At 50.3% G+C, this 27,192-nt stretch overlaps 6 protein-coding genes across 6 annotated transcripts; 3 read left to right on the forward strand and 3 right to left on the reverse strand.

The window, feature by feature from the left end:
- Positions 1 to 108: 108 nt before the first annotated feature.
- Positions 109 to 1,299, reverse strand: FSUBG_3655 (Severin; the record flags this gene model as incomplete). Its single annotated transcript, XM_036681559.1, has 1 exon — positions 109 to 1,299. The coding sequence occupies one exon, from the start codon at positions 1,297 to 1,299 to the stop codon at positions 109 to 111; it is 1,191 nt and encodes a 396-aa protein (XP_036540770.1).
- Positions 1,300 to 1,738: 439 nt separating this feature from the next.
- FSUBG_3656 (uncharacterized protein) lies at positions 1,739 to 3,058 on the reverse strand (the record flags this gene model as incomplete). The annotated part of the gene is made up of 1 exon (XM_036681560.1): positions 1,739 to 3,058. One exon carries the CDS (start codon positions 3,056 to 3,058, stop codon positions 1,739 to 1,741), a length of 1,320 nt encoding a protein of 439 aa, XP_036540771.1.
- Positions 3,059 to 4,216: 1,158 nt separating this feature from the next.
- On the forward strand, positions 4,217 to 5,962 carry FSUBG_3657 (uncharacterized protein; the record flags this gene model as incomplete). Its single annotated transcript, XM_036681561.1, has 1 exon — positions 4,217 to 5,962. The coding sequence occupies one exon, from the start codon at positions 4,217 to 4,219 to the stop codon at positions 5,960 to 5,962; it is 1,746 nt and encodes a 581-aa protein (XP_036540772.1).
- An 8,126-nt stretch (positions 5,963 to 14,088) lies between these two features.
- Positions 14,089 to 16,316, forward strand: FSUBG_3658 (transcription factor RGM1; the record flags this gene model as incomplete). Its single annotated transcript, XM_036681562.1, has 2 exons — positions 14,089 to 14,573; positions 14,639 to 16,316. 2 exons carry the CDS (start codon positions 14,089 to 14,091, stop codon positions 16,314 to 16,316), a joined length of 2,163 nt encoding a protein of 720 aa, XP_036540773.1.
- Positions 16,317 to 17,824: 1,508 nt separating this feature from the next.
- On the forward strand, positions 17,825 to 20,228 carry FSUBG_3659 (pathway-specific regulatory nit-4; the record flags this gene model as incomplete). Its single annotated transcript, XM_036681563.1, has 6 exons — positions 17,825 to 17,998; positions 18,047 to 18,471; positions 18,518 to 18,833; positions 18,892 to 19,226; positions 19,277 to 19,639; positions 19,694 to 20,228. The coding sequence occupies 6 exons, from the start codon at positions 17,825 to 17,827 to the stop codon at positions 20,226 to 20,228; spliced, it is 2,148 nt and encodes a 715-aa protein (XP_036540774.1).
- An 849-nt stretch (positions 20,229 to 21,077) lies between these two features.
- FSUBG_3660 (trehalose 6-phosphate synthase) lies at positions 21,078 to 23,991 on the reverse strand (the record flags this gene model as incomplete). The annotated part of the gene is made up of 3 exons (XM_036681565.1): positions 21,078 to 21,619; positions 21,669 to 23,616; positions 23,830 to 23,991. The coding sequence occupies 3 exons, from the start codon at positions 23,989 to 23,991 to the stop codon at positions 21,078 to 21,080; spliced, it is 2,652 nt and encodes an 883-aa protein (XP_036540775.1).
- Positions 23,992 to 27,192: the final 3,201 nt, after the last annotated feature.

Below are 27,192 nucleotides of genomic sequence, written 5' to 3' on the forward strand. Positions count from 1 at the left end.
GATCCTTCGCAACGATGAATGCCGCGGGTTTCTATGAGAGGCGTGAACTAATCTTCAACATATTCATAACCCAACTTCAGGTCGGACTCCACCAGCCTCGCGATACCCTCATGCAGCAAGAGCCCTTGTAAAGGCCCGACTTTCGCCACCTTCGACAACTTTAGCCACGGGTGTGAGGTACGCATCTTCATGTCCACTCTCTGCCTGTAGATGTCGCACATATGCCTGTGCAACCTTGAACCAGCTCTTCTTCTCAGCAGCGCTCGATCCGCTTCCCTGCCAGACCCAAATGGCTCTTCCACCATCATCAAGCAAGAAAACATCGTCGCTTTCTAGGTCATTATGCAATATGCGTTCAGCTTCCTTGACAAGACCAAACGAGAGCTGTCCTGATGCGTCACTGAGTCTGAATAGCTTCTTGGACGCCTTGTCAGTGGTGCGAGGAGCAAAGGGTTTCTTGCAGTGGAAACCATCGCGGGGTGTTTCATCATCGCCGCCGAGAAGATCGACAATTCGTCGCGAGCGGGACTCGGTCTGTGCAATAACTTCGACCTCTGAATGTTTTGCGACAGTCATATCATGGACGATCTGGGCTGCCTTTGCCTTCTCTATTGGACTGCAATCCTTGCCCTGCCACACCCAGATCTTGTCGCCAACATCCAAAACAAAGACATCAGTGTCGTCAAGGCTTGTCCAGGTGGGCTCGACTTCGTGAACAACAACCCCGTTGGCGCCAGCAGCTGGGTTCTTAAACACACGCAGCAAGGCGAGCTTCTGCTTTGGTTCCTCTTCTTCTTTAACGTGTCTGAAACCAGACTCAACTCCGCCTGACCGGATCGAAATTCGTGGGAACAGTGCTAGAAAGTCGTCTGAAGGTGCCTCTTGAATCTCCCGGTGCTGGGTTGCCGAGCCTTTGAGGAACTCATCCAATTCGACAGTCTTGTACGCTGCGGTGCCTGCTTCATCCTGTGACGTATGCTTTCCCAGCCAAAAGAAGATGTCATGAACGAGCTTCTCGGTACCATCATTACTGCCAATCAGTTCCGAGAAGAGTACGATAAAGCTATCGCCATCATAGAACTGGCCGTACTTTTCCTTTGGCCAAGGAACGACCTCGAATTGCTCAATGTGCCAGATAAATAGCCCAGGCTCAACGCCAACTCTGCCATCATTCCAGGCTGGCTCCGTAAGCGCTGAATTGTACTTGACTTGATGGTCAATATCAGACCCAATCAGCTCCACGTTGCTATCCTTGATATCATATTCCTTTGGATGAACGAGGCCTTGATTCGGTGCCATATTTGTTTTGGCTTTAGGGTGAATGGGATGCAAGAGGATGCAAGAAAGTGTAATAATACTGTACTGTAGATAGGTAGTGATAGGTCTTGTCCACAATGTTTTGAGGCGTTTGCAATTCTGAAACAAGCAAAGTCCCTCCCTTGATTGATATGACCTCTTTACGTGAGATTGCTCTATGCGGGGAGAGCATGTGCCCTGATTGGAGCTCACTTGGCATGGATTTGATGACTGATCAATGAGGCGCTGAATGCGGCCTGGCGATCTTTTATTATTAGAACAGGGACCAGATACAGGTTCGACGGGCTTCAATCACCAGTCAGATATGCTTGGTCCAGATGCATCACATAGATCAATCCACATTCATTAACAGTACTATTATCCAAACAAGCTAAAGACTCCGTGATGCTGTGATCGCTCCTATGCTTCTGATCTGCCAAGCTTATCGAAGATTGTTTACTACACTTCCCACCATCACAGCGACCTCTCGGTCCCAGTTCACTTCCGTCTTCGTTCTGGCCTTTGATCCTGCCAATGCGCTATGTAACTGAGATCCCTTGACAACAGATTGGCGAATTGCGTCTCCAACCGTGTTCTTATTCGTTCGTAGGGTTCTAGCCACGACACCCCCACGATTCATGATATCCTGCACACGCGTAGCGAGACTGCTGGCCATGGTCCTCCAGAAGAATGAGGCGAGACTTCCTGTCTCAAGATGTGCGAGAAGAAACTGGAGTAAGCTCGATTGGGTGGGCTGGCTGGAGGTGGGCAGAAGAGGATGGGCTGGTGACCTTGTAGTCTCGAGAACAGCCTCAAGGGAGACCACGTTTTGACACTTGGTCATAACATCAGCCAAGGCCTTATCCAGCGTTGGCAGTTGGCCCAGAGAACGAGATAATGCCGTAATGCTTGCTTGTAGCGCCGATCGTATATAGGTTTCTAAAGACTGAAGCAGCAGCCTTGGGACCCATTTGTCGGGCTTGAAACCAGTGGTTGGTGATAGCAGGTAGAGGGCAGTCAAAGCAGACGCTGTCAGTGCCTTGATGTCTTCGACTTGTGCAAAGGTCGAGGTTGACTGTACAGAGAATTCGCGAATGGTGCGCTCCGCCCGCTCGCGGACTGATCGATCGATGGGAGTAACGACTGTATCCTGCAGACTCTTGACGGCGTCCACACGGTTGAGTCCAAAGCCTTCTTCACCGGGAGCTTTACGATCAAGCACTTCTCGAAGTGACAGAATTGTGTAAGCACAGCGTACCAGGGCCCGATGGTCCTCCTTGCCGGTTCCGCTGTCGAGCTCCGAATGCTGAACCTCGAGCTGTCGACCAAGCTGCAAACATCGTCCAACCGAGCGACCAAGCTTTAGGGTCTCCCATAACCGCAGAGCAACGAGCCGAACCTCGTCTGCCTCAGCATGTTTATCGATGACCTCCTTCTCAAGCTGGCGGTAGCTGTCGTTCAAGCTCCGGATCTGGCCATCCAATTCACCAACAATGTTCTTGGATGCTTGTGTCTGTTCCTGAGTATAATTGAGCAATGGGACGGCCGAACGGGTCGTCAAGACATCGATATGTGAGTCAATCTCTTGAGCATCGAAGAGAACGCGAGATAGGGGGGTAGAGAGGTCGAGGGGTGTATCGTTAGGGTTATTGGTCGAAACAACGAGCGTATTCGCAAAGGAAGCGGGGGAGAAATCAGGGTCGAGGAAGGTCTCGTAGTCGATGTATGACGGTTCTTCGTCGGCTATGATGTCTTCTGCCATGGTGTATATAGACGGACACGATCTCGCTGTTGGCTCTCAAGGTTATAACCGTTGACAGCTGGTGATGTTGGCGCAAGCTTAAAGTGTTCAATTGGCTCTTGGTGGGTGGGTGTTCTGGAAGCTTGCTGGCCTTTTCGGGCATCGCTCTCCCGCAGGTACGTACCCTTTCCACCTGAATATTCTGCATCTCAGGCACTTGAAGCAAGCTCCTTGGCTTGGCGGCTCTGACGGAGCAGAATGGATCCATCTCATCGCCGCGGGGATTAAACGTGCCTACTAGTTAACCGTCCGTATGTACATTACAGTAGCAGCGGTATTACATAGCGGACGAATTCCCTGTGCTTGGCCCAGCAACCAATGAACGCCTGAGCACGGAGCCTGCTACAGTGAGGTCATCACTACATGGGTGCTAGAAGTGGATTGATTTCTGATGCCGGGTAATGGCATGATGCAGGTGCTTTAATGAGTTGAATAGCCTCCATTCTTGGCGCCTCTTTAGCTGGGCTTGAATACAAATGACGCTCAAGAAAGTTTGGTATTTTCTTATTGACAATACTGATGCTTCTCGCCCGTCATCTTCATTTCCCGCGTATTCCGTGTCCCAATATCTCATCTCAGTATGAGAGAATTTCGACACCTCATGCAAAAACGGACCGCTCGGCGTCTCCACCTCCACACCCTCGGAAATATGTACGTACCCAGAAAAAAGATGACTGCCATCCACTCAGCCGCGAGTCGTTTCTCCATTGCAACGGCTTGCCCGGCATATCCCATTGCCATCCAATCCACATCTAACCAACGATATTTTGTTTTTCTTGACCACTTCCCTCCTACTTCTCATTTCTTTCTTCCTTCATCTCGACGTCGTCGTATCTCTTGTTGGTTGAGATCTTCGTCGATTTGAGCCATGTCCTGATGCGTCCCGTTGTTGAATCGACTCTTTTCTACTGATTGGCAACCGTCTCGATTCCTCAAGGGTGAATTGCCCATATACACATAAGCAATTGCATCGCGACAACTACACAGCACCTGCTCAAGATTCGTTCGGGTCTTACGCTTGCGGTGTTCTCCTCAATACTCGAAACGACCGGGATACCCTTCAGAGGGCATTGGCAGCCGAAATAGCACGCACTCGCCTCAAGACATCAATTGCCCAGCATGAATGGGTTGCTCGAGGCCTTTGCCCATATCTCGGCTCGTGCCGTAAATGAATGGCCTGAGGGTGACAAGGGTAACAGCAGCGACACCATTCTCGGCGGCGTCCACTTCAACCTCACCACCCTTAAATACTTCAACTACACATTCTACAGCAACAACACCATCTCCAATAACTCCAAATGCTACCTGACGTTTGCGCCCTACACTCCGGCTTACGTCTTCCCGAACGGTACATGGACCAATGCCACTAAGTGCTATTCCGCGATCGAGAACATCAAGACTCGTGGTTTTGTCGGAATTGGGTTCGCTGTTGCTTTTGGAATTGCTCTTGTTCTCAACCTTACTGTCCTGGCCAAGCATGGCAAACTCTACGTGCCACGCGATTCGCGCTTCTATCCCATCGGTCGTCGCTGGCAGTGGTACTGGGCCTTGTTCAGTGCGGCGGCGGCTCTTATCAGTCTCTTTGTCGGCATTGATATCGATCGGTACTATCTCCAGGAATTGCCCATCACTGTCAATGTCTTCTTTTGGTACCTCCTCTGCATGGGCACCGTCGCTATGACTTGGGAAGCTGTTCGTCATTGGGGCTCCTGGCAAGAAAGGCAATACGTCGACCCTAATCCGTTTATCTTGCGCGATGATGACCGTCGTTCCAAGGTTGAGTTTTGGTTGCCCTTATGGTTTTACCTCTGGCTGTGGCTGAACTTTTTCATGGTTGTTCCCCGTAGCTGGAAATTCACCCAACTACAGCACTCGGAGGAGCAGACATTGGCCAAGGCGGTCCCTGGAGCAACTAATACTCGGTTCAAGGTCGGCGCCTTCTGTCTCGTGGTAGCCTGGCTCACCATCGTCTTTTCCCTCCACCACTCGATCAAGCATTATAAGCCCCGACACCGCGGTATCGTCAACCGCGCTGTTGGCTTTCTTCGATACATCCCTTTCCGCTTCTGGCTTATCATCCCTCTGTCAGCGGCTACCATCGCGTATCAGGCCTTCATTTCATGGGAGTTTGACTACTCCATTGTCAAGTACAATGGAAATATTCCTGTGATCTACTGTTGGGGCTTCCTGCCCACTCTGCTCATCCTTTACATTCAGTATCTCTACGGTTTCTTCAGCCCTAATGAGGACAAGAGTCTGATCCGCCAGAGACGAGAGCGTGGTGAGATGATCAACCGAGAACTTGGCATCGTCAACAAGCCTGCCTGGTGGCATCGTGTCAGGGGTGACCATCTCCTCAGCTTCAAGGACAAGCTTACTCGCAATGTTAATGAGATTGGAGGTGGTAGAGCCACCGGTCGACGTATTGAGGGAGATGCGGAACGAGACCTGCGTGAAGAGGCTTTGGCTGCTGCCAGAGATGGTGATATCGAGATGGGCCACATCCATCGCCCTCTGGACGCTTCCAACAACCCACGCTCTGATCGGGCTGGCACTGCTTCCATTAGCTCCAATGCTTCGCGAACGTTTGTCCAGCCCTACACTGGTAAGAACGAACGTCGCCGTCATGAGCGCCATATGGAAGCCGTCGCCGGTATTCTCTTCCCTAATAACCTCGCCGAGGACCGAGCTCGCCGTGAAGCGCAACTTGGGCTCGACGGCCCCCCTCCCCCTCCTTATATGGACGGACAGGGCCGGGGTCGATCCTCTGGGCGTCCCGGATCTACCGGTCGCAGCAATAGCACCGAGACAAACAACTCCATTAATGCTCCTCCCCAGCAAATCAGGAGTATGTTGGATATTTAAGAGCCGGCGTGTCATGATGCTGTGAGCATTGATACTTATATGAGAAGTTTTTGATTGTTGCTTTGCCCTACATTAAGTCATGTTGGGCCTGATGAGGCAAAAGAATCTATAACATGGATACTTGGCTATGAATTTGCGGTGTTTTTCATGGGATGTTCTGCCAGCCACTCGCATTATACACCAATACTGTTAGATATGACTATGTACGAAAATCAATATGTTTTAATGATATACATTTCAGATATCTATTCTGAGTCCTCTTGAACTGAAGGATATGATGGTTAAAGAGGTTGAATCCTTGCGTGTAAATGAGCTGAGCTTGAGAATACGACACCCTTGCTGTCATACTGAGCTTGTCTCTCTCTACAGACAGCTTTATGACAATGAAGAGACAAGTTCACCATTATGCTTATTACATTAATTAGACACTCTAAAGAGCGGCGCTTCTGCCTGTGGTGTGTCTTACAGACAGATGTATTGGCTATCAAAGTAAATTACCCTGTAGTAGCACCAACCAGACAATGGCCGCTCATCACCTGGGATCTGAAAGCAGCTCAAGGTTCGTAACAAATAATCCAATTGAAACATCAGTAATATCAGTGTATAAGAGTCACCGCATTGTATGTATTTAAAAAGAAAAGAAAAAACCCACGCGGTAGCTGAAGGTTACTCCTGGTCAACCGTGGGGCAGACCATGTTGAAGCATCAGCAATACGATTTGGCAAGGACCCTGGGGATCGACACTAGAACCATCATGATGTCAGCTCTTACTACATCTGGAACATCAGTAGCTTAGTATGCAGGATAATCACATGCGGGGATGTTCCCCAGCTGAAGGCGATAAACTACTTGGCGTTGATCGCGGAGCCTCAAAGCTAGGTCTAGATGTGAGTCGTGAGAGCATACGAAGGGTGGCGTCCAGAGCTCATCATTCGAACACTTCGGGCTCCAACACACGGACAAAGTCACGAGATATGCAGAGGTGCCCCAAAGAGACACAGTAGGAAAGCAATGCTTGTGTAACAGTACGATTCACCATAACTCCCCGAATGGAGCATGGGAGGGGCAATCAACACGAGCACACCAGGTTGAAGGCACCGAAGAGAACCAAGAAACTGATAAACAAGATATTGGACACGGGCACAGAACCGAGGAATGATGGGCCGTCAGACTTGGACTACTACACCTCCACACAATATGCGATAGGGATAGTTAAACTTCAAGGGTTGCACAGGAAGATCGTGAATCGAATCATGAGACTTTGACGTACATACGTACATACGTACATGCAACCACGCACGCGAATGAGGATACCTGCATGAAAGGCCCTTGAGGTGCATGCAGTCATGATGCGTAGCGGCCATGTCTGTTGAGGACAAGTCGGGTTCAGAACCCGACCGTCAAGAGGAAGCCCAACCCACTAGAGTTAGCTGCATTCAGATCCAAGTTCAGCTTCCCGATCGCAGGCCGGTTGATCTGAGAATCGACTTTAAAGGTCAATCAGTGAGTGAGGCTGAGGCGATGAGAGACATGTCGATGGAAGATCCACCAGAAGCAGTTAAGGCTTCCGAATTTTGGGTTTGAGCATAAAAGAGCGGTGAAGGATCAAAGGTCCGAACGAGAGAGGTTAATAAAGACAAGATGAGACAAGTTCAGGACAAGACAGGTAATTGACAAATGCTGTGGGCCTCTATCGGGCAATAGTGTTAGCATGGGCACTAGCATGTGGCTTGGAAACAAAGACAATTCAAGACGATATGAAATTGAGGGTCCATATGGAAGGTGATGAGACAATCAGAAACTGTCAGAATTCCAGGACACGGCAAAACATTAAATGGTGAGGTTGGGGAGGATGGAGCCCAGGGCAAATTCGAGATATCTCGGCTGGCAAGCATACTGGAAATCGACGAACAAGTGGATTTCGTTGCAGGTTCAGTCAAGTCGCAGTCCCTTGCTTCACCGGTCGCCCACCTCCCGACCCGTGAGTGATACCTATTCCCCTGCTTCTGGAGGGAGTCGTCACATGGGGTCATGGGTGTGGTCGGAATAAGCGGACGCGGGGCTCAACTGCGTGTCCCCCCAAAGAGAGTCACCAAATGTCGTCGTCAACGTCAAGTTGGTGTGCAAGCCAGCACATGGAGGTTAGGTCAAGGGTGCAAGTGTGACATCCTTTGAGACCATGTTACTCTGGTGGATAGGTCTGTCGTCAACCTGCGCCGTGCCTTGCATTTGGTGGCATGGTTGGAGACCAGGCCAGAGGCTAGGATGAAGAAGGCTCAGACAGTAGTCCAGGAACGATTAAGGTACCGTACATATCAAGTGAGATGATTTTCTACACTGACTGATGAGAGCGGTATCGAGAATCACTGTGCTTCCCAGGCACGCGCATAGTATTCGATAGTATTGAAAGAGGCGCTTGTTTCCCAGCAACCAGCGGTTGGAAACGACTAAAAGGCGGTAAGCTGGTCTGTGGCTCATCCATTCCTCAGAAGCAAGCTTCTGGCGAATCCCCATGTTCCATGCTATTTCGGGAAGAGAATGTCTTGTATTTGGTGTCTGGAAATAGCACTGGAGGTAAGTCCATCTAGAAGCTCGAGACTGGACAGACGTGCCAAACCTTCAGTATGGCTTGTCATGATGTATGAGCCAGGCGGCATTGAGTTGAAGAAAGACCCTCAATGTTGATCCTCAACGCCAAGTGGAGCTGTCAAGGCGACGAGGCGCAAACGGCGGCTGGTTTAGAGGCGGCTGGTTGCGTGGTTTTAGTGTATATGCAGGTCAATTCTCGCATCTCTATCGTGATCCTTGGTACCGATGCGAGAAAACGGTATTAAGCGATGAGATAATTAGAACTCAAGGGCGAGTGAGGTGTGCATCCGCCGGGTTGCCCGTCCAGTTTTAAGACTTGGCCCAGGCACCCGAAAACACCGAGACAAGCAATACTCCCATTCAAGATCTGGCGGCTGAAAGAGGGCAACGAAGAAAAAGAGGCTGGAAGTTTAATGGTCACCGCCAGTCGACTGGATTGCCACCAATAACCAAGTTACCAATGGAATTCGAGAACGGGCATCTCTTCAGACGCTGGTCCCAGAAGCTTTGCTAAAATGTCCGATTTCGAGTGCTTGGCGTTTTGGGCATGGTTTTCATCCTCATTTTTCAAAAGCCAAACGAACAAAGAGAGCATTGGAGAAGTTCAAGGGATACAGTAGTGCTGTAGCATCTGAGCCAATTAAAGGATGAAGACGGACAGACAGCGGCTGAAAGGGTTTCTAAGATCATCGGGATGTGTCGATAGCATTCAAGGGAACCCTGAATCATGCAGGACAGTACATGCATACATACATGATACCTAGTGGGCTGCAGCAATAATCGTAAGCAGTCGAATCAAATGTGACCTGCCTAAATAATAACGATATCGAGTTTGGTGGTGGATAGTGCTAGAAGATGTTTCGTTTATTTTCCACCATCAATTAGTGCTCATCTTTTTTTGACCGGCGACATCCCAGCTGCTTGCTTACCCTATGTCTTATCGATAGAGGGTCACAGGACGCACTGATGACGGGAAGGAGGGGGACGTGCATGAGGGATAGACAGAGGGGGTGGGGTAGTTACCGTCTCTAGTTCTCTAGCTCTAGCTCTGGGGCGAGGGGACGGGAAGGAGGGGGTCGAGTATTCGAGGCAGTACGGAGTAGAGGCTAGGTACCTACCTACCTAAGGCAGGTGGCCCTGCCCTGGGGAGCAAGAAGACTTCTCGACATTGCCAAAGTTCAACCACTGGTCTAAAGATCTGGAAGATACCTATACCTGAACTTGACGTACGTTAAGCCTTTTCATCACTGAAGACAGAGGGTCCTGATTATTTCTTTTACGTCCTTTCAGGTTGTAGGTTATACCTAGTACCTTGTATTAGTGCTGTATGTATGTACCTCCTGCAAGGTACTTCCGTTTGAGTGTAAAGGTTCTGCCCGCACCTTTGCTTCTTAGCGGCTCCGTCCAAGGAGAGAACCTGTAAGTCTCAACTAAAATTGACAACTCAGATCAGAAGCACAGCAAAGGCGCGAAACGAAACGAAGGAACCAAACGATCACGGAGCTGGCCGCCTCGGAAAAAGAGAGCCTTCATGGCTGGAAAACACACAGTATCCATCTCAAGGACCCTTCAGGGGATACGCCAACCAACCACCAAGAACTCTAGAAACCTTCTCTAGGTAGACGCCAAAAGTCAATTTCAACCAGCCGTCCCATCGCCGACGGTTTCCACGCCTCAAGATCACAATCATCACAGCAGATCGATACGAGAGAAACGAAGTCGATCATTGACCGTATGGCAGGTATTACGGGGTTCATGGATCATACAAGTTCCACGGCACAGCAGCGTGTTGCCGCTATAAGGAGAGTTCGGGAAGATGCTTGTAAGATCACAAATCACCGCCCATCGGTGGACGACTAGAATTCTTCCATTCGCGCATCAGGTGGGCAGCTTGTGAGTCTCGAATTGTAAATGCATTCCTTTCAAGCTGCATGCGCAACGTCCAGCCAGAGCTTGCAGAAACGCAAATATGAGCCATGTTACTCTCTCCGCACGCCTTGGCTCTGCGTGGTGCGCCTCATTTATGCGAAGAATTGCGGTGCGAGACAGAACCTTGAAATCGCCAGACAGATTCTGTTGCATCGGCTTCTACACAGTCGATGAGAGCCAGATTCGATATTGATACGATACTTCATTGCTGTGCTCCAGCCTCTTGAAGGGTTCATGTGGCTAGTAGAGCTTGGACTGGGCGTTCCTTGGCTATGAGATGAATGAAGTACCTGGTTCTTGACCACGATCCACCAGGCACGCTAGATCCATCCGCAACCATACACCGCCGTGAGATGCATGCAGGCAAACACTTTGGAGGCACCTGTTGTTCGGCCTGCATCGAGAGAACCAGTGTGCTGGCAATTGACCCTCACTGCGTCATACGAGGGAGGTCAGCATTGAGTTTGTCCTGACTTGCACGGCATCTTCGGAATCAGTGGCCAGGCTCTTCCTAATGCTGCGAACTATCAAATGCCAGCTCAAACTCCACAACGGCCGTTGCCTGCTACCGAGATACACCCATGCATATTCTGATTTGCGACATTTCACGTCATTGCTTGCGCCCAACGGCGCCAGTGTGATGGATGGATCTTGTGGGCCTGTTTAGTGGTAGACCTTTCATACTGGAGCCATCAAACCGACGGTGCCTTCGAATTTATCAGACCGCGATATTGGAAGCGAATAACGACGCAGCAAAGACATGTTCATCATCGGGAGAGATGGGCTTTATTTGAAAGGGCTGCATTGTGCTTTGATATAGCTTGACTCCCCGCACGATGTTCATCATCGACCTGAATCTCAAGCCCACCGACCTACGGGATCCAGGCACCATTGTTCATTCCCCTGCTCACCTATCATAAAGCTGAGAAAAAGTGACTGTGTGTTAACGTTAGGGACGCGGCGAGGGGTCTGTATCAGATTGCCTTCGCATGGGTAAGCCGGCTGCATCCAGATGACCTGGGTTATCTGCAGTTCTGCACTGACTGGGTGACGATGAACAATCCATTATTGCCTCCCAGTCTACTCCGTACTCGACATCGCTTATTAGAATCATGCTTTCTAGGTATGCTGCTGCAAGCATGTCTATGGCAACTGATACCAAGTAATAAGATTTGAGCAAACTCCATCTGGACAGTGGTGAAAGCCGGAATCGTGTTGTCGTTGCAACAAATTTGTGGACTTGCACGGAGCACGTTCAACGCCAAGCCCCCGACACGGCCCCTTGCGGCTGGTCGGCCAGGGACGGCTTCGCTTCGAGTCAAGCCAGCACAGGTTTTTGGTCCAACATGCAACTGGCGCGAGGTTTATTTTTACCATTGCACAGCGGTAGTTTTGGGGTCCCTGTGGGTGAAAATCATCAAAGCGCCGTCTCCAACCCTCATTGACATGGGCCCTTGATCCACCCAAGGCTGAGAAACCAACCCCTCGCATGCATGCTGGCTACTTCTTGGTTGAGGATATCTCGAATCCTGCAAGTTGGTTTTGTACCCTGATCCAGAGAGCATGAGCAGGACTGGCTCGCCCACAGGCTTACGTATGCTTGAAGCTACGTTGAGGTTTCGCTTCACCTGATATCAGGAAAGTTTTGTAAGATATGACTACCTAGGGATGCATCTGAAGTGGCCGAGAAACAACGCACCTAGAGGCTAGGTGCTTTTCAGCGACCATATCATCCTTGGAAAGGCTGGTCAACTGTCAGCTTGCTTTACCACTAGCTTGCAGCTCGTTGGTTGATCAAGCTGCAGCGCTTGCAGGGTTATACCTCGCATGGGTCATATCAGGTACATGCTGGCGCTATGTACCTGGCCCGCCCCCTGCTCAACAGTGCAGGTGACCTGTACCTGGCGGCTCTGACTGGCATGAGTTGCTGTTCAATGTGCTCCCAAGATAGAATTATTCAGCAAAGTGTTGTGAAACGACAATCAGTCCGCATGTTGCTTGATGCCTCTGCTTGGAATTGGACCCGCGGGTCTGGATACTACGGTTAATCGAATCGTTCTGACTTGCTGCAATCCCACCCACCCACCTCGAGTACAGGTTTATCGTACCCAACAGTCACCGCTCAGGAATACGGATAGTCCCAAGCAGCACCCATCGACTCGTCCTGCAACTGTAACCCGCTCCCCACCAAAGCCGGCGGTGCCTTGCCCTCCACTGTCAGGGTTCCCACGAGACGAGACGAGCTGCCCGTGATCGGTCGCAAACTGGCAAAGCGGAGAATTGTGTTGGCGCCGTTTAAACCGAGACCAGAGCTCCGCGCCCGTCCAGTACCAGGCTCGGTTTGCAGCCAGCTGGGAACCCTAGGGAATTAGGTTCTTGTCGGACTTTGGGCCTACGGTGTTCCAGGTCAATGAGCATGACAACAGTGAGCACGACGACGTGAGGTGGCTGACCTCTAGATTGATTGGTCGGGCAACGCAACTAACAAAGACTCTGTCTTAGTGCAAGGGAAACAAGAGAGTTGGGCGACTCCATCCTGCCTCCATGCATCCATCCCGGATCCGGACTCCACAGACAATCCATTTGGGGCGGAAAAGCAACCATAGACATACATCATCGCCACGCTTGCCCCTGCGGCCCTGCCACTTTTTCCCTCTGTGCCCCTGTCTCGACTCACCAGTTTGCGACTGTCAACCTTTTTTTCCCTCTTCTGCGTCACGCTTGTTTTGGTTCACGTTGTTACTGCAGTCTTTGTATGCAAGCAACACATACAATACAGTTTCGATTTTGACTTTCTCGGTTATCCCTTGATGAATTCAAGTTGCTACCACAAAGAATAGCCCTGGAAGTGACGAATTATTCCGTCGAATGAGTTTGACTGCATCGCTTTAGCAGTCGCTCAAAGAATAATTATAAACTCACCTCAGTCTGGTCTGTGTCACTCTGCGGATCTAGGCCCTGATCTTGGCTGGCTTGCATCACCACCACGCACGCCTCCATCCCCGCCGGCATTTCTACGTACGCTCTAAGGCGGGCCTTAGTTAGCAGGTCGTGGGTACTGTAGGAGCCTGAGAACGCCTCTACTCATTCTCTTACAACTCTCACACACGCTCCCTGTTTCTACATCCTCATTGTCTCTCTTCTCGACCCCTTACATCTATCCCTCTATCCCGTTGGGATCCGCATTCTATCTCGACTTGTACATACATGTTCCTTTTTGTGTGTGCGTGTCTGGTTGCATCCTGACGCCTCGGACTATTACTTCTTATCTCCATATCCCCCATCGTCGGAAGGTTTTCGTCTTCTACAGATTTGCCTGTGGCCGTCATCACCCGCCTCGCGATTTCTGCTAAGCCCTGTGGCCGTCTCGCTGTTTTCTGTCCCAGTGAGATTGTCGGTGCATCCAAGTGAAAACATTGCAGTCCCGAAAGCACATATAGCGGTGCATAACGATTACCCGACCGAATTCTCGTACCTGTGTGACCAAGACGTTGCACCCTCCGGGCATCTTTCTCGCCCTCTTCCCGAGAGGCGGATCCGCGCAACGGTAATATCGTCACCAATATCGATAATACTGCTGCCCGTATCAACTTCGAACTTTTGTCGCCATGGCGGCTGCTTTTCGTCCAGTGAATTCCCCGCTGGCCATGACGGTCTCCCGCGAAGACGTCATGAGTTCATCAGCCGTAACTCCTCGACCTAACACAGCCCCTCATACACACTCACAAATACCTGCCGACGATGGTGCGACCCCAACAAGGGCAACTTTCAACCTGGCTAGCCAGAAGCCACTGCCATCTAGTCCTTTCCCCCAAGGAATACAGATGCCTGAACAACCACCGAAACCAAAGATGCCTCGACGTCACGACTCACGGCACTCGACCAAATCAGGAGACTCGGGCGACGTAGATATGGACGACTCTGATGGAGAGACTGGTACCATCGAGGATGGCGCTGGATCTGACGACGAAAGTGTTGGGGCAGACGGACCCAGATCAGGCAAGAAGAAGAAGTCGCAGCGCTTTTACTGTACAGACTACCCTCCTTGTAATTTGAGTTTTACGCGGAGCGAGCATCTTGCCCGGCATATCAGGTTTGTGGTCTTCCCTTGTCCCTCGACCCGACTTGGTTTGCCGTAATGCTGACTTGTATCAACAGAAAGCATACAGGAGAACGCCCATTCCAGTGTCACTGCTCTCGCCGCTTTTCAAGACTCGATAACTTGAGGCAACATGCACAGACGGTCCATGTCAACGAGAACATTCCTATGGACTCGCTAGCTGCAACTGGTTCCCGGTTTCAACGGCAGATGCGGCCCGATCGAATTCGGCAAGCCGGTAATCGAGCCAGAGCATCGACAGGTGGTAGTGCCGGCGGTCCTCAAAGAGGACATTCCAAATCGCTGTCTACCTCGAGTATCACCAGTGTCAGTTCTGTCGGTTCGGCTTACAGCGTTCAAGATGCCAGACGGCGGCCACCTCCATTGGTGATGGCAGACCCTCGCTCGCGATTGTCTTTGGAGTCTTACCGGAGCGCTATGGAGGGGTCTTACCCTCACTACCGACCTGCTTCTCCTAGTGATTTCGGAACACCAACTTCATCCACCTTCTCAACTGGGCAAAGCAGCCCTAGATGGGGACCAGGCGTTTCTTCCCCAGCAACATCACACTCACGATCGCACAGCATGTATACCTCTGGAAGCCGAACACCAGGCCGCCGTTTGAGTGTTCCAGGGAATCCATTTCAATCCCCTGGAGCACAAGGGGTGAGGCCGATAATGTTTGGGCCTGGCCCCGCTAATGCTTCGAATGTGGGTGCTCTCCCGCCAAACAGTAACGGCATCCCTCCATCCCCAACTCCTTCATCGACTTCTCAATGGTCGCGAGGGGAGTCAATGTCAGAGAGTGATTGGCGCCGAAGAACGTGGCACCCAGACAGCCGCAATATCAATGGGAACCCCAGTCAGCTAAGCTCCGTTGTGAACCAGTCATCTGTCCGCCCGAACCCGCCGCCACCGATCGCGAACCCTTCCACTTCCCAGTCTTCCTTCCGCCTGCCTGGTATTGAGTCGTTTGACCCTCTCCCACCTGCCACCCCACCAAGGAGACAGCTTTCGCCCATGATGGTCGACCAAGAGCCTCAGATTCGAGCATCTTATCAACCCCATCTCCCCGAAACCCCGATGCAGGACGAGAGGCGAAACCTCAACTTGTACGATGCGAGCCTCCAGAGAGGCCTCAACCGCCTCGATATCAACCACAGTACACCGCCTCGTGATAGTGCGGGTAGTTGGGCTTCGGAAGCAAACAAGGCTGTTCAGGCTCAAGCCGAGCATGTGCGGCTCAATCCTCCCACTGTTCGTTTCGAGGAGCGGCCTCCAGTATACCAGGGCCCCAAACCTCCTCCGACCTCTGCCCCACGATCTCACCATCAACACACAGTTTCGGCCCCATCCATTACAACTTCGAGAGAAAATAAGCGTCGTGGATGGTATAATGGGCCCGTTTCCGTCCGTAGAGACGGCCGACCTCCTCAGGAGCAGCAAGATCCACGGATGGCTCACGTGGATAGGATGGTGCATCCGAACTTTACTGGCTTCAGTGGATTCCCTATCAAGGAAGCACCACTACACCCACAATATCAGCAATCACCACAACAACTACCCCCGCAAAATCAGCAACACCCTCAGCACCCCCAGCAGCAACAACATCCGCATCAACAGACCCAACAGCAACAGCAACAGCAGGGACGACCCGGTAACAACGGCTCTCTAGGTCGCCTTGAGGCGTTAGTTGCTGTTGCAACAAGCGAAGGATCTACTGCAGCAGCATATTGAGCTGAGTTATGCCTCATTCACACCGTCGTTCTCAGACGACAACGATTTGACGACTTATGACCCATTTCATTGAATCAGCTTGTCTTTTCCTTTATACCTGGCAGCGGAGACGACGCACGTTGCTGGCATGATCCCTTGCATGATACACGACCTTGGAATTTTCTCTATCTCTTTTGGTACATCGACATCTCTACTCTGAATTCACTTGGCTATTGGTTCAAATGGCAGCATTCAACAACATCCTACCGACACTCGCCCCAGCACTCTGAAATGTCTTGCCCCTGGAAGTTTGCGAGACAAGCTGAGCTTGTCAGATGTTTTTCTTGCTCATCACAGCTATTTTTCATTATTACTTTTACTGAGGGTGTCTTGGCTTCCTTCTCCGCTAGACTGGAGCATGATCTATAACGGTAAAGGAAGACGTCATCCGTCGGCGTGATACCCTGACTTTGTTTGCATGAAGCGACATCAGTACATGATTTGGCCATATATGAATATTCCCGACCTCTTGGTACATCTTGCGGTAATGGCAGGATTGGCTTCGTCGAACGTTGTTTGTCGCTGTTGGAATTCTTGGGGCTAGACTTAGGTGATATTATGAGATGCGTTGGTCAAGTCTGACGCTTGCGATGTGTCGTGGGGTTGGAGGATGGGTTTGAATTTGATACCCTGTGATTTGAGCGGTTCCTTAGTTCTTGTTTCTGTTGGCGTTTGTCAGGATGCTTGGTTTAGACATGTGTCTCAGGATTCTTATGACCTTTTCTTTTATCAGGGAGGCAGTTGGTTTGGTAATGGAGTCACGGCTCTGTTTACAGATCGATGATGAGGATGCCTGTTGTGTTTTCTTGACGGTTTATGATGATATCTATAGTTTTATATAGCGATGAGATTGCTCAGAGGTAGAGCTGGGCTATAATGCAAACTGAGTTAAAATTTGATCTTGAAGGTGATTCTGATGCGACCATGCTTCGGAATACCCGCCGTGATATGTATGGTACATACGGATAGATAGATAGATAGATAGATAGATAGATAGATAGACAGATAATCGTCAGTGCGGGCATGTGTAAGAGGGTACTTATATCCGGCGTCAGTATTACATACATGAGCAAAAGGGTCGATCACTACCAGGTCGGTGACGGACTTGAATGGATCTCACTCAGTAGAGCTCTCATTTACTCGCTTGTCGAAAACTCCAGGGCCAAATAGGGCAGATCAGATGTGACGTAGCATAGACATCATATATGGACAAAATGTCGTCGAAGTTACAGGGCATGGAAAGGACATCGGGCAATTCTAATGAAAACCTACCTAGCCAGAACCTCTTCATAACATTATCATATTTCGCCCCTTGATTAGTCCAACCATGAGTTTGTTGGTTGTCTGATTCGTCCTTCCAAAATGCCTGTCGCTGATCGCTGAGAGAGCTCGCCGACCTCTCTCTCGCCTCATTCGCAACTCACTCACGCTTCATCACCTTCAGCTTCCAATCTATTCTGCTGATAAACATGGATGACGACCCACCTTCGTCGTCGTCGTCGCCTTCTGCAAGCCGACTTCGGGCTCTTCTGCCAGGCCCAACTCGAGAAGGAGACTCATCCAGACGTCCACCCAAGCTGAACATACCCAAGAGAATATCTGTCAAGACTGCATGCCAGGCTTGCAGACAACGCAAAGCCAAGGTTATGGGAGCTTCTGTGTCAAGATAGGCAGCTTGCTGACTTCAATAGTGCAACGGTCAAAGGCCAAGGTGCTCTGGCTGCATCACTGCTGGCCGAGAATGTTACTATGCCAGCAACTCCTACGAAGCCGAGGCTGCAGCGATGAAACGAAAGCACGATGAGCTGAAAGAAAGAATGACTGACCACGAGCGTCTTTACTCTTCGCTCAAGACTAGGGACCCTCATGAGACAGACGAGATACTGCGGCGAATTCGAGCCGGAAAGGACGTCAAAGGCGTGACTGAGGACCTTCAGGGTGCAAATCCAGCCGCTCCCACGTCTCGGAAACAGGCAAATCCTCTTGTACGAAACAATAGCGACAATACTTCAACCAGCGCTACAGCCTCCGGAAGCGCCAGTTCACCAACATTCTCAGCGACACGCATGAGCCTTTCCCAACCCCGACAGCAGACACGGGACAGACTTGCAGCTCTGTGAGTACACCATAAAACATCCAAACGCTTGTCTAATCTTTCTCAGAAATGACCATCCTGGCAGCCTATTTGAGGAAGCCTGGCGAGAACCTCAGCGCAGGGCCTCTGACGACTATGCATCCATTGATCTCCAAGGGCATATACTCCCTTTTTCGCGATGGACGAACATCATACAAGATGATAAGTTTCTAAGCCACTTACTACTGTTGTTCTGGACGTGGGACACATCATGTAACCGTATTCTCGACCGAACTATATTCGAAGACGACCTAAGGAACCTCGACCCTACGACGCCCGGCGTACCCTCAGCATTACGATTCTGCTCACCATTTCTCGTCAATGCCCTTTTGGCCGTCAGTTGTGTATGTAGGCGTTCCCGCCCCTCCGCAAGGTCTCTGCAGGCTAAACCCACGAATGTAGCTATATACGACGAATCCGATTACCTTCAGCATACCTGACGAACTCAGCACCCGAGGACAAATATTCGCCCAAGAAGCCGTCCAGTGTCTCAAGGAAGAAGATACAAGACCTTCATTACCGGTGGTACAGGGTCTGGCGCTTATGTATGTGTATGAAGGCGCTCTAGGCGACGGAGAAACGGCGCTCAAGTTCCAAAATCTGATGCAGTCGCGGTACATGGCGCTGAGACTTGATGATATTTATCGTTCTACGGATACTGCTATTGCGGGATCAAGACAGAGGGCCGAAGCACACGCGTTGTCTTGGATACAATGGGGCTTTTATGTCTGGGACTGGTAAGTGATGTATTCGCGCCGAACCAGACTCACTGACATATGTTCCTCAGGAAACCAATGCACGGTCTATGTCGTCGTCTCGCCATCCAGAAGCCTGCACGAGCTAAGACATGGCAAGAAGAAAACTCACCGGTGAATAGAACCGAGAACCCAGAGTATTGGTGGATCTCATATCCTGTTTCTGCAGCACCTCAGCGGTCGATGAAGTGTGAGATCTTCGAGGCCGAATGTAACTTTACCGAAATCATAGAGCAGGTTCTTGAATTCCTTATTCCCTTGGAACAGGGGGTTCCACCGTCCCGAAATACTGGGCGTGCTGTAGAGTTGTACTCTAAAATCATGGAGTGGAAGTTCTCCTTACCTGAAGAGCTAAGGGCTGAGAATGCAGTTCTTCCCGCTGCTATACTACTACAGTAAGTCTTTTACAGGAAGATGCAGAGCGTTGTTGGTAACAAACACGTATCTAGTCTAAGCGCGGATCTTATAGTAATCAGCATTCTTCAACCCTTCGACCACATTCCCAAATCCGTCTTCGGCCCCTTTATTCCACGCCTGACCTCCTACGCCCACGCAACAAACGCCATGTCAACTATCTGGCACTTCCGCGCTCTATACACGATCCACAGCGAATACTGGCTTATCCAAGCATGTTCCGTCTGCGCTTTCAAAGTCTTGTTCGCTATGGAGGAGAGCCCTATCCAACTCGAAACATTCATAAAAGCGTGCCGAGCCCTCATGGAGCTCCGAGAAGCATTCCCTGTGGCAGAGGAGGTAATATACTCCATTGAATCAGTGGTAAAGAACAAGAAGGTGAACCTACCTTCATACGCTAGGGAGTATATGCCCAACGGCGCGGGAGAGGGTGTTGGGGACTTGAAGGGTGTTAGGGTAAGGGATCACAGTGTTACTGTTGAGAAGGCTGGTCCGGATGGGAGTGAAGACCGATTTACTATGACGGGCCTGCTTTCGACACTGGCTCCTAGTGAAACGGAACTGTATTAACTTATGTAGCCGAGTTGCGTGTATGCATATCTAGATAGACAGGTTGGCGTTACCAGACGGTCAAGGCGCAGCAGCGCGTAGGTGTTTGTTGTTGGACATATATATATATTGCGATATGCTTTACAGCAACGAGAGTATAGTCCGAAAGCCTCTTTGCTACACCCAAATACTTCAAACTCGGCAAATACGAATCATCTAATGTGATCTTGGTAACACCTTCTACCATTCTGATCTTACATATCCTCCAGGCAGAGGACATTATGATGTATGAGTAAATTCAACCAAGTCGTCGTAAGTTGGCACCTTATCAAGGTTTAGTACTTCATTCGTGCTCAGATAGAGAAAGATGTGATGCTTCAACTCTTCTGGAAGCGTTCTGAACGCTTCCCTGAAGCACCGAGGTGGACATGTTACAAACAGCTGATTGGCATTACTCCAGCGAACTTAGTAGTTTATACCATGATACTAAATCTTCGTTGGGCTGAATTCTGTTCTCGTAAATGTAGGATCTATTGCCAGAGGTACAATGCGTATACATACAAGTCGTGAACTTGGGCCTTCATGAACATCAATACAGGAGCTCAAGCATACTCAACATCGGTCAAACATACACCACTGCAATCCACAACTTTGTCTACTTTCAACTCATCATCATTGGCATGTACGACAGCTAACATCATGAACGCTAAGAACTGTGTCCTTCGTGCACGTCTTCACGCTATCTTCCCATTTTCTGTATACTACCCTTCTTTGCCTTTCATCACTGTCCATTGCATACGCCCACCGCCTGTCTATCTTGTCTTCGTCTTGTCCAAAAACGCCTGGAAAAAAACAATAGTTGTTCTGTCATTACCGCTCATCATTGGGAATATGTCCCTCGACAGCGCTCAGCGCTCCCAGATTCACCTCGCCGAGACGTTCTCCAACATCCTGGACACCAGCGAGGAGAGCTACGCACTCGATCACATCCTCTGGTTCCAGGAGATGCGACTTGGCCAATGTGACCTTTGTGCTCGCTCCAACGGTGACTGTGAAGACGTGGTTGGCATCCAGCACAGGGCCCGAAGCGGCATTAAGGCTTCGGAACATGTCCTCATCCGTGAAGTCGTCGCCCATGCATAGGGCAAACTCGAGGTGCCCAGATTTGTCTTCGGACTCGGCGCCAGGTGTGTGGTACATGGTAATAAGGCGCTTGGCGATCTCGCCCTTGTTGATAAACGTGGGGCGGACTTCGATATTGGCCTTACCAGGCATCACCTCGACATCCCACTTCGCGCCAACTGTCGATTCTAGCTCCTTGTGGCACTCTCGTGACATGTGAATGCCTTGCTCGGGGTCGGCCAATCTGTAGTGCCAGGTCAAAGCACATCGCTTTCTCTCGATAAAAGAACCTTTTTCACGTCAGCGTGCGTTGAGGGAAACATGTGTCAGTGTACAAACCTTGAACCCTGTCGGTGTATTTCTGGAAGACCTCCATCACCTCAGCCTGCCATCCCATATCGAACTTCTCTGCGAGGTTCTCCCACTCATCCGAGCCGGGGTGCTTCATGAAGCTGCCGTGCTCGGCTGAGAATCCAAGACGTCTGTTGTTGCCAAGGTGTTGTTTCAAGAAATCCTGGTCTCGTCCCGAAATGATCCACACAGCATTCTTGGGGTCTGAAGCCAACAGGTCAAGGGTGTGAATAAGACGCTCCGATGGCACTGCAGCACTAGGCTCGCGCACGATGGGCGTCAGGGTACCGTCGTAGTCGAACATGAACAGACGTTTGTTGGCTGAGCGGTATTGAGTAAGAAGAAGAGCTCGGTCGAGTAGAGGAGTGGAGTTGGCAGAACTGCTGTCGCCAAGAACATTGTACACCTTGCGGATGAATTTAGTGATCCAGGACTGCACATTGTGCTCAGTAACGTGTTTGTAGAGACGAGTCTGCATATCTTTTCGCTTGTCCTCGGACATGGTCAGAGCGGCATTGATCTTCTCAGCAACGCCACTGAGATCCCAGGGATTGATGTGGATGGCACTCCTGAGACTGCCAGCGGTGCCACTGAACTCTGAGAGAATGAGAGGGGCATTGCCCTCCTTTTGGCAGATGATATACTCCAGACTTGTGGTGTTCATGCCGTCACGCACAGAGGTGATGAGACCAATGTCACCGGCACGCAGAAGAGCAAAGTACTCGTTCTGGCTGAGGTACTGCGGGTAGTGCTGGACGGGAGAAAAGCCCAGACTTCCATACATGCCGTTGATGCGCATAACAAGCTCATTGACACGGGTCGCAACCTTTGTGTCGTCCTCAAGATCCTCCTTCTCTGCCTCGACGCTAGTGGGCGAGGTGACCTGGATGAGAACAACCTTCTCACGCCACTCAGGGTACATCTCAAGGAAGCGCTCAAAAGCCTGCAGCTTCTGGGCAACACCTCTGACACTATCCAGACGGTCACGCCCGACAATGATCTTCTTTCCGCGATAAAGCTCGCGCAGTGCATTATACTTGGCGGTCACAGCATCGGTCCATGCGTGGCTTTCAACCTTGGCAGCGTCGATGCCAATGGGGAAGACGCCGACTTGGACGCGAGTTCCATAAGCATCGATTCCGAGAGTATCAGAGGGGAATCCAAGGATCCGCGTGCAGCAGCTCAGAAAATGGCGTGAATAACTGTATGACTGGAAGCCAATGAGGTTTGAGCCCAAAACACCCTCAAGAACCTCCTTTCGTCGAGGCAGACAGCGGAGGAACTCGCTGCTGGGGAAGGGAGAATGCAGGAAGAACGAGATGTACATGTTAGGTACTCTCTGTCGCAGCATGCTGGGAAGCAACATGAGGAAGTAGTCATGAATGATGACGATGTCGCCAGGTTTGTAGATCTCGATGATCTTGTTGGCGAATTTCTGGTTCATTCTATAGTAATCGGCCCATTGAACACGCTCGCGTCGGCCGTCGGTCGGCTCATGTTGCTTGTAGTGGAGGAGAGTGTAGAGATCGTGCTCAGCATAGCGTCGCCAGCGGGCCTGGTCCTTGAGAAGGATGCCCTCAGAAGTGGCCTCGGATTCATCGGAGAGCCAAACAGGGTAGGTGCGGATGGTCTTGTTGTGTGACAAACGGTACTCGAGACGGTCTTGATCCTCGCGTGGGACCCAGAGACCATCAACTGGAGGAGGAGTCGGTAGGCGCGCGTTGCCGTCAATGGGAACGGGTGCGGAGAGGGCATTGAGCGATGTCGCACCAAAAGTGTTTGGGGCGGGCGTGCCGGGCGAAGAAACGACGTCATCAGTTGGAGCGTCGATTTCGCCGGTCCACGCGACAACGGTATGATTCCATGGGGTAGCGTCGGAGGAGAGGTATGCGAAGGAATCAAAGAGAGCAGATTGACCGCGACGAGATTTCAAGTCCTGTAAAGAGAGCAAAAGTTTAGCTGAGGCTCAATTTTCATGTGACGAGGGGGAGGGGAGCTGAAGCTGGCAGGGAGGGAGCTCCTCTGCAGCTTTGGTTGGAGAAGAGGGGGAAATGCAAGCTAGAGAGTGACCCCAGTAACTGATAGTGATACGAGATGAAATGTTGAGGAAGCGAAGCGAAGCGAGGTGAACAATGAGTTAGTTACATACCCAATCACCGCCTTTTCGATAGACGAAAGAATGCGGTGTGTTGAAGGTAGCCGAGATAATGTTACCGCTCAGAGCCAAATCAGGGTTGGCAGCTCGAATCTCGGACAAGGACTCGCGGCGGCGCAAGTTGGGCGCGCCAGTGTTTTCGCTGGTGGTTGCCATTTTCCTAGTCAAGATGTGATCTGAGAATCAGGCTCGGAAGAGGGAGAGATAATTAAATATGAGGGGAGTCGTGGACGAGGAGGTGTCAGCTGGCGTCTCCTTTGGGGATGTCTCGTCGGAGGCAAGGTGATCGCCGTCTCTCTCGCGAGGAGGTTAGACTATGGAGTAATGCGCGCGCGTATTCCGTGATTAAGGCGAGGCAGAAAAGTGATGAGATAGAATAGAAGAATGATACAGCTGGGCTATACAAGCTGCACGAAGCGAAGCAAAGAGTTATCGGGTTTGGGAGATGAAAGAAGAGAAAGGTTGTAAAGTTATGGCGAAAGAGGGATGGATGGTTAAGGTTGAGCGGGACTAATAGGGAAAGGAGCGATTCTACAGGCTGGATAAGGTAAGAGTAACCTGGGATACAAGCAACGGTGACGTTAGCTGTGTCTGTTCTGTCCCCAAGAAGATGGGACATACATAATAAGTCAAGTCAAGTCAAGGCACGGTCTGGTCTAGTCTTAAAGTCGGGCCGGGCGGTTTCGGCGACTCATCGTCGTGTGTTGCTATGCCCATCCCATCCCATCCTCTCCATCCAGGCGGGAACTGCTGTAGTCAGTGGCTGATGGTTGAGGTGGTGGGGCATTTCTCCGCTGTAAAGATGCCTTGCTTTTTGCAGGCATACCACTAATGGATGTAAAAATGGCACATGGTGACTGTCTCAGCCTGAGTAGGTACTAAGGTAGTAGTAGTCAAAAGCAATTGAACATGTCTCTCGACAGTTTGGCCGTCAGACTATTCACAATTCCACTTCAAGTGACTTCTCCAGGTCCATCTACCCCAGAAAACATGATCTCTCCATTTTGTCGCAGTATCATGAGCCCTCAGCACACCTTCTGGCTCACGCGCCGGAGCAAAATTCTTAAAGGCCCGACAGCTGCCAAGATGTCTTGACTTGGGTCGCCAACTCGAGTGAACCCAGAAGATGGCTGCCGATCAGGTACAGGTGAACATTCAATGGCTGAAATAGGTGACCTAGCTTTGTCTATCAACACACATGCTGTAGGTATAGTAAGTAGACAGACGACCAGCGTCGCATTCAACACCATAATGTCGTGAGATAACTCTCACCATGCAAGTTTCTTTCTTGTGAATTGAAACTCTCGCTTAGTGAGTATAGCTTCTGTAGACCACCTTTTATATCGGATCATATAGAAGGTGACAGAAATTAGATATCTGGGGCCTCGCATGGCTGGCGTTTGTTTCCATGTGACCGTGCGTGCCATGAGTTGGGGATAATCGCGGGGGAGGGGTAGCGAAAGCAATTCGGCCGACAAACACCATGTATTTCTTGTTTCAACCATTCACGAAGCTGAGAAAGCATTGGCAGCACTGACTCAGCATTTTAAGTTGCTGATGTCTAGTTATCTATCTTTATTCAGCTTTCCCATCCTCTGTGTATTTAAGCCCACCCTGGCTAGTAACCAAGGTTTCTTCGTAGGGTCAATCAAGTGGCTGCGATAGCTTTTTATGATCTCACGATGCCCTCATGGCTTGAGGTCACAGGTAGACCTTGTGTTCTGGGTTTAAGCCCTTCATGTTCAATTCCCACGCTCAATCCAGTATTTTGAGACTCATCTTTTAGGATCGCCAATTCTAATCATCATCGACAAAATCCACTTCACGGTCGATAAGATGCTATTGAGTCTCCACTGGTTAATGCACCAGCGATAAACAAGCAATACGGCACAGGCGCCAGCAATTGTGCCCCCAGACCAGGCCGAACCAAACAAAAGACGGTGAGACCCCCTTTGACCCCGAGATGCCAGCGCACCGCGTAGAGACTCATGATACTCTGCAAGCCTTCTAAGCCTTTGTCATATGCAGTAAACATATAAAGTTGCGCAAACATAGTCCAAGTTTCTAATTGACCAAATATGACGCAGCATTTACTAAATCGCGGTTAATAAGAAATAGACGGTGCGCATTTCATTCAACAACTTATTAGGCGTAGACCGGCCATCTTTCGGTCCAGGTCCGTTCACATCGAGCCGCATCCGGGGCTTATCCCCCGGAGCCTGTGCGAAACGACCCCGCCATCGATTTTGCACCTGGTGCTAAAAAGAACACACACCCAGACGCCATGGGCGGGCCGGGCCATCAATCTCATCATGCCTCATCATTGGACTCTCATATTCTGAGCCATCCACCATCAGATGTGGCCTCACGTTCCTGGCAGTCAATGTGCTTCATCCAGACGTTTCTGCCGAGCTTTTAACTGTTGTGCGAGAATATCCGATCACCGAGAGGTATAGTTGCTGATAATTGGTTGTTTCCCTGCGCGCAGATTATCTTCGATGGTGGCTGCGTCAAGTATGCATGTTTGAGTCATTTTAAGTGTTGATTTCCTCATTATCTCTCTGTTTACTTTGAAAAATTGCTTCTTTCGTTTCTTCCGCTGTCTAATTGGAAAAACAGGCTGCTTCTACCTGTTCTTGTTGGTTGGTTCAAGATAAAACCTCGTGGACTCGGTTACAACAAACAGTATTATCCGTGCACCACCCAGAACTTCTGGACATGGTACTTATGTCTTATTTGCTTGCATTCTTTGCTCTGCTTCGCCCGTTCGATATGCGCATCTCACTCTGTCTCGCCCCAGTGTGGTTTATCGACGAGCTACCATTGGAGGTTGACTTCTATGTTTCCAAGAGGTTCGAGACTGTCAAGACTCAAGAATGAAACCACGATTCAACATCCCGGCCCGGTAACGCCGTGACAAGTGACAAGAACTTCCTGACGTTGACACACACAGAAGCGACCGCGATATTGAGCGTTTTATTCTCAGAATCCTTTTTCTACATGCATTCTTCTCCTTTCATTCTCGTCGTCAAGTCCATCATATCATCTCAAGCTTGAGCTACGAGCTCAAAGAACCCCACCGAGGGGCACATTTCAAGGATCCGCCAATGACAAAATCCTCTTCAACTGCCCGTCATTCCCGCTACAGAAGCCCATCACGATCCAATCATTTGTCTTATATTAATATCAGATGGAGCCTCTACTTGGGAATCGCCCAGGAACCTTGATGTGACGAATGGTCCAGACTCAACGATCGTGATCTAGCAATCGAGGGCCCGCTCCCCCTCCAAAGAGGACCAAAACCTCCAGCGCCATGACGCAAGTGATGAAAACTCCATTTGTTGGCTTCCATGTGAA

Source organism: Fusarium subglutinans (genome assembly GCF_013396075.1).
Source record: "Fusarium subglutinans strain NRRL 66333 chromosome Unknown NRRL66333_c0000031, whole genome shotgun sequence".
Classification (NCBI taxonomy): Eukaryota; Fungi; Ascomycota; class Sordariomycetes; order Hypocreales; family Nectriaceae; genus Fusarium; species Fusarium subglutinans.